Consider the following 6,959-nt stretch of genomic DNA (forward strand, 5'->3'; position numbering starts at 1 on the left):
TATTATTATTATTGTTGTTGTTGTTGTTGTTGTTGTTTAGTTATGATAAATCATGGAGATTAATTGATTTAGAATATAACACTGAAATATTACACCAGGTATTAATATCATCATGTCCACTGTTAGGCCTAGTACACAATATCCTGTGTTGTGACAGGAAGAGCACCGGAAGTGCTATACAAGCGCTGCAAGTTAACGCATGAGTTGACCAAAGTTCGCCTCTTGCGTTATTGACGTGCGTGCCATTGGTTTGTACAGCACTTCCGGTCGCAAGGCTGATATTGTGTACCAAGCCTTAGATCTAGAGGGAGTTTAGGAGACTCTTGGTCTCTCATATTTAGCCCTAGGCCTCCTTCAGTCTCCTATTTTTAGTTAGATTAGTCTCCTAAAATCTATTTCTACACTTTAGATCTATCAATATTATTATTATTATTATTATTATTATTTATTATACATGACTGCATGTATCATTAATAGGAGGGTCATTCAAGGTCAGTCTATGACATTCAGTTCCACACTGATGGAGGACTAGTGGGTACTAGTGGTATGGACTCCTGTGCTCGTATATGGGACCTGAGGTCAGGGAAGTGTCTAATGGTGTTACAGGGACACTTGAATAATGTCCTCTCTGTTGACTTCTCACCTAACGGGTAAAGAAAATAAAATAAATAAAAAAAAACATGTAAACAATTAATTATAAAGGTATGCTTTATTTGTAAGAAGTATCAGAAAGTTGAAAATAGCCTTGACAACACTTATGCCTATCATGGCATGCGCCATCTTGACATAGTATACGGAGTATTTTACCTCCGTTTATTCCTCCGTGTCCAAAAATTTCTGGACATGAAATTAATGAAAAATACTTGAATGTACAGTTTAACAACATACCTTTAGCTTCCTGTGGAGAGCCAGTGCTTCCAGTCTCAGATACACTTCTTTGTGGAGGAGTACCTTTAATATTAATACATTAAACTAGTATCAATGAATATTAATGTATTAGTTAAAGCACTGTTGAGAGTAGGTTACGGAAATTATTGCACGAGGGGCAGTCAGAGGAAAATGTAGCACGAGGCGAAGCCAACTACTACATTTTCCTCAAGACCGTCCCGAGTGCAATAATTTCCATAATCTACGAATCAACAGTGCTTTGATTGGTTTGTAGTGGTGCGTGGGCGGATCAAAAAGTCACGCTGGTCGCCAGTGCAAGATGATCAGATCTCATTTATCACTATTATTATTGTTACATGTCTAGTGTATGTAGCTGAGGCTGTTATTTGCCTCTATCAAAGCTTGTGGTTAACAGGAAAGCCCATACATATTATACTGTGCAGTACTATATATTCCACACAGTGCTACATTTTCCTACCGTGCGGTTATTGGAAGTTGTAGCACTGGCGGTGCCTTTGATCCGCCCATGCACCATACTACAAAATATTATAATATACAGTATAGCCTCTCTTAATGGACACTCTCTATAGCGTACACCTCCATTTAACGGACAGCACCTAGTGTACCAATTACATTCCTTACTGTATAAAATAACCTCCACATAAAGGACACCTCTGTATAACAGAGACACTACCAAAGTGTCCATTATATAGAGGCTAGTCTGTACATTAAATTAATTAATTATTATTATTATTATTATTAGGTATCACTTTATCACTGGTTCTGATGATCATAGTGTTCGGGTTTGGGAGTTAAGACGAAGAAGATGCATTTACCAACTGCCCGCCCACACTAATCTGGTCTCAAAGCTCAAATTTGAGAGTGAGTGTCCATTGTATTTTTGAGTGATAATCTTATTTATTTTTGTAGGAAATAGAGGAGACTTCTTTGTGTCTTCGTCTTATGATAACACAGCAAAAGTGAGGAAGAGAGAGAGAGAGAGAGAGAGAGAGAGAGAGAGAGGGAGGGAGGGAGGGAGGGAGAGAGAGGGAGGGAGGGAGGGAGGGAGGGAGAGAGAGAGAGAGAGAGAGAGAGAGAGAGAGAGAGAGAGAGAGAGAGAGAGAGGAGAAGGAAAGTAGAATTTGGTGGAATGAATTCAGTCAAGCAAAAAAAATTCATGCAATCAAAATTTGTTTATTTTTATCATTTTAACCTTATTTTTAATTATTATTAACAGATTTGGGGTCACCCAGGTTGGACTCCATTACAAACCCTCGCCGGCCATGAGAGCAAGGTGATGTGTGTGGACTTATCTCCAGGTAAGCTCCAGTACTACCTGTCACATGACAGTCACATGATCTCCGTATGATCATAGACCAGCAGTACATTGCTACAGGCTCTTTTGACAGGACATTCAAACTATGGGAGAGACAGTCGACCGATGTCATGTGACGATCATGTGACTACATGTACTGATGTTATTGTTATTGTTTTCCTACATGTACTTTTTGTAAATATGATAATTATAAAATTCTTTCATCCATGAAACATCACGTACTTTACTTTCATATTTGCAAACTGTTTAATTATTATTTTTTATTAATTGAAGCAGGCGGGGCTTGATAGCCTATATATGTACATGTTTTAACTAGCTTCATCATACTTTTCTTTTAAATGTCAATATGTAACAGCACAGTAAAGATGGAGATGTACGTAATTATGACTACCGTATAGCTGGAAATATTTGCGGGGAATTAAATTTTGCGAGTTTGCGATTCCATTTAAAGCGCAAAATTTAAATCCGCAAAATAATGAAATTCATGCATGACCACAGTAGATAATGCTACAATAACTGTCAAAACCGCAAATATTTAATCCGCAAACCAGGTTATTTTTAAGGATTCGCAAAATTTTTCTCCGCAAAATTAACCAGCTGTACGGTATTACATAATGTATGTATGGATGTATTTGGGATGCATGTACATGTATAAAGGATCATGATATTGCAGTTCTAGTAGTGACTGTTGTGATAATCAAGTTAAGAATGTCATTGTATTCAATTATATCCAAACTGCTAAGCAGGAAATTACCTCAGCACAGCTTAGCTCTTCATCATTAACACTCATCCAGTCATGAAGGGAGCAGTAGGAGCAACCCTGTCTCTGTTTCTCCTCTTCTTTTTGCCCTCTCTCTCTCTTGCCCAGCCAAACACAGTCTGGTATGTATCTTCTAATGGCTCCAGTGACTTATCAATTTGTGGTAGCTCCAGCATAAGTCCATGCTCTTCAATCCAACTGATCCTGAACAATATCACTACTAGCACTGAAGATATCGATGGAGGAGGGCCTTGTTATAACGGCCTTGAGGATCAACCGACTACTTTTATCGTCGTAGATAGAGTTTTTATGCTTCCAATTTGCTTCAGTGGATGGTCCCATCTTAACATAACCGGTTACAATGGTCAGGGTGTCGTTGATAGTGATTTAGGTGGCAACCAAAGAGGGATACTCAATATAAAGAACTCTCGTAACGTCTCTATAACTAACATTGATTTCACAGTCTCCATTGTTGGTCGTGCTACTATTTATATCACTAACACGAGTGACGTTACCATTTCTAGTGTTCTTCTCCCTATATATGGCACCCAATCTAATGGTATATTGCTACACAATTCGTATGATAGCATTAGTATATCTGGTGTCTCTTTTCATGGCAATGATGTCTTGGTGAGTCTCGGTTTTCAACCAGCAGCTGCTTTACTAATAGACCAAGGACACGAGACTAATGGAGGGGTACCAGGAGATGTGCCGGTTCTAAACCGGTTAAACCTGTCAGTCAAGAACTGTTCGTTCATGAGATTAACTAGCAATAGTCGTAGTGAGATTCCACCTACTGATAATAGTTACGTCGGGTCTAGTTCAGTATCTCAGGCGGTTCTAGTACAGTTAAGAGAAGGAGGAAATGACAATGTCATTAATTTTAGTGGGAATTCCTTTCAAACTATTAGCAGTCCAGCTGGTAGCATTGTTTCTGTCCGTCACTCTGGTAACACGGCTAATAACACGATCACATTTACTGATAATCAGTTTATTGACAACACTGCCAGGTACGGGGGCGGTATCGCTGTATACTACTTATACCAGTCACATGACAATCACGTGATTATTAGAAACTCGGTTTTTACAAGAACGAGAGCGACTTTTGAAGGAGGCGGGATTTTCGTGGCGTCCATCGTCCCTGACTCTAGTAACAGGATATCAGTGGAGGGTTGTGCTTTCATTAATACAGCTGCTACTTATGGAGCTGGTTTATTTGTGTTTAACGACCCCAACTGGTTCACTAATCCTTATATTACTAATCGTGTTCGTCCTCCATTAATGAGTGTGTCTATAAACACTGTACACTTTAGTGAGTGTGATACTAATATTAACGATGGTGTCATTAATGTGTTGAATGGGAATATTGATATTAATGGAAACAAGTGAGTTACGTATTTTATAAAATATTTAATTTTATTTATTTTTTAGTTCTTTTATTGGTAACAATGGCAGTGCTATTGCCCTTCGTTCATCAGTTCTGGTAGCTAGTGGCAACTACACGTTTGATCATAACAAGGCAGAGTCAGGAGGAGCTTTAAAGATATTATTTCAAAGTGTCGTAAGTTGATCGTTGTTTTAATAGTTGTGCTTTAATTGGGTTTTTTAAAAGTTGCTCCAAAAGGACTTTCGCCAAAATTAAAAAGTAGAGAATTCTCCATTTTCATTACATTTTCTGATGCGTATACATGTACTTATGTTGCGTAGAAAGTTTGAGCTCATTCCAATCAAAATTGGATTTTTTACAAATTTTAAAAGCTACTTTAAAACACCCTGTACTATACTCTTCCTTAATAACTACTGCTGTTTAATAACTCATCCCTCCTTTCTCTCAAGGTTGATCTAGAAGGTGTTACTAACATGTATTTCAGGAACAATGAGGCTCGGTTTGCAGGTGGTGCAGTGTACGCTGATGAATCAAGTACTACAGTAACTGCTGATGTATACAACCACACCCTGGGGACAGGAGCCAATGGTGCCTGCTTTATCAGGTTCCCTCATAATTTTGGTGGACAAGTAAGTCTTGTATGTGTAAAGCCAGGTTTACAGTACTTAAAGTTGGTACCAGAAGTGTTCTGTAATGGAATGATGGAATAAATGTACATGTACATGTATAAGAAAAGCTGTCTTCTAATCTTCCATTTTACATATACATGTATTTGATGTGTTATGGCATCGCTGTCTGGTTGCAATGTCAGCTAGTATTGTGAACAATGCTTTTAATTGTTTTACTTTTGACCCTTCCATCTCACTCTCTCTTTCTCCCAGTCATTATTATATTTCAGTAACAACTCTGCCTCCAGCAGCACGTCAGGAAATGATTTCCACATCTACAACCTCCGCTCCTGTCAGCAGGGCTACTTCTTCCCTCCATTTCTACAGGATTTTGTTCCCTCTGTCCCGTTCAACCCCATCGTCATAGAAACAGACACACCCCTTTTAACAACCTCCACTGGTCCGAGTTACCTCTTCTTTTATGGTTCCTCCAGTAAATGTTACAAGACTGTGGGGGGTGTGGTGTTCCTTTTACCAAACTGCTCAAACGAGTTATTGACTAAAAAGTAATTTACACTTTAATTGGCAGAATATCAAAAAATTACTAGTAGTTTTTTTACTAAAAATTTTGCATTTTTGAGCATGTTAAGAGTTGAGCAAAATTGCCTGATTTTTTGTTGATAAATTTTTCACAGAATTATCTGCCAAATTAATGTCCCGTCAACTTTTCTTGCTATACAGCAATAGTAATAATACTTATATTTTATTTATTTGTTCATTTATTTATTTATTTATTCTTGTTTAGTTTCAATAACCTCCCCCAGTTAAGGTGTGGCATAGACAGGATGATCAGCTTTGACTTTGTCCCATACCAAGGACCTGGAGGTGGGCTCCACCCAACAATAGATAAACTAACCCTTCCATGGGCCAGCATCAGTCCACTCACCTGGAACATGGAGCCAGGACCCCAGAGACTAAGCTGTGTCGAACCTTCACCAAGTATTATTATTATTATTATATTTTTATTCTTTTTCTCTATTTATAGGTTCTTTAACTCTTAGCCCTGCTCCTGGAGAAATATTTGATATTACGGTTCAATTGTCCGACCAGTTATTGAACTATATCACGAGTACCATATATATCCAAATTGATCATGAACTGGGTAAACCTCCTCCAGTACTATTACAACTCAACGGGATACAGTACTCATACACTGACAGGTATACTGTAAATAGTAACGCTACTATAAATAGTAACACATTAATGATGTCACTATAAATAGTAACACCGCACTATATGTATATATATATATATATAGTAACACTATTGCATGTTGCTTGAATGCAATTGTGCATGAATTAATTAATAGCAAATGTATTTTTATATTATTATTATTATTATTTATTATTATTATTATTATTAACATTATTATTTATTATTATTATTATTATTAACATTATTATTATTATTATTATTATTATTATTATTATTATTATTATTATTATTTATTATTATTATTATTATTAACATTATTATTATTATTATTATTATTATTATTATTATTATTATTATTATTATTTATTATTATTATTATTATTTAGAGTGTATTTTACTCCAAACCGAGCTCTATCAGGCCTAGCTCTAGTGGGTCTCCCTGGGACTAAAGGTTACATTAATATCGTATCAGACTCACAGATTGAAGGGAACGAGATTATACTGCAGGTACCTTTCATCCTCTCCCAGTGTTCCCTCGGCTACACTGACCCACCAGGAGCTGCTAGTATCAGTGAGGTAAGGGTACAGTCAGTGTTACTATATTTAGAACAGTAGTGTCAATGTTATTCTAATTTTAGTAACACCAATGTTGTACACTATTAATGCAGTATATTGTCTATAGTCTTTTAAATCTAAAATTACTGTAGATGAATATTATTGTAATGTACGTGACTGATACTTACATCTATATATAGGTTAGATACT

The 6,959-nt window shown here is 36.7% G+C and overlaps 2 protein-coding genes across 2 annotated transcripts in view; both read left to right on the forward strand.

The window, feature by feature from the left end:
- Positions 1-17: 17 nt before the first annotated feature.
- Positions 18-2,569, forward strand: LOC100639756 (U4/U6 small nuclear ribonucleoprotein Prp4-like; the record flags this gene model as incomplete). Its single annotated transcript, XM_011409424.2, has 6 exons — positions 18-98; positions 478-650; positions 1,652-1,770; positions 1,819-1,868; positions 2,126-2,207; positions 2,264-2,569. Coding segments are annotated over 6 exons (582 nt in total), but the record flags the coding sequence as incomplete, so codon positions are not given.
- A 290-nt stretch (positions 2,570-2,859) lies between these two features.
- The window catches only part of LOC109588343 (uncharacterized), a 6,922-nt gene continuing 2,822 nt past the window's right edge, over positions 2,860-6,959 (forward strand). The window contains exons 1-7 of the mRNA XM_020004514.1: positions 2,860-4,369; positions 4,416-4,545; positions 4,821-5,000; positions 5,253-5,545; positions 5,785-5,978; positions 6,025-6,199; positions 6,581-6,770. Of these exons, the coding sequence (XP_019860073.1) occupies positions 3,021-4,369; positions 4,416-4,545; positions 4,821-5,000; positions 5,253-5,545; positions 5,785-5,978; positions 6,025-6,199; positions 6,581-6,770 (2,511 nt within the window). The 5' untranslated portion in view covers positions 2,860-3,020. The remainder of the gene's footprint in view (positions 4,370-4,415; positions 4,546-4,820; positions 5,001-5,252; positions 5,546-5,784; positions 5,979-6,024; positions 6,200-6,580; positions 6,771-6,959) is intronic.

This window comes from Amphimedon queenslandica, unplaced genomic scaffold (assembly GCF_000090795.2).
Source record: "Amphimedon queenslandica unplaced genomic scaffold, v1.1 AMPQUscaffold_12147, whole genome shotgun sequence".
Taxonomy (NCBI): Eukaryota; Metazoa; Porifera; class Demospongiae; order Haplosclerida; family Niphatidae; genus Amphimedon; species Amphimedon queenslandica.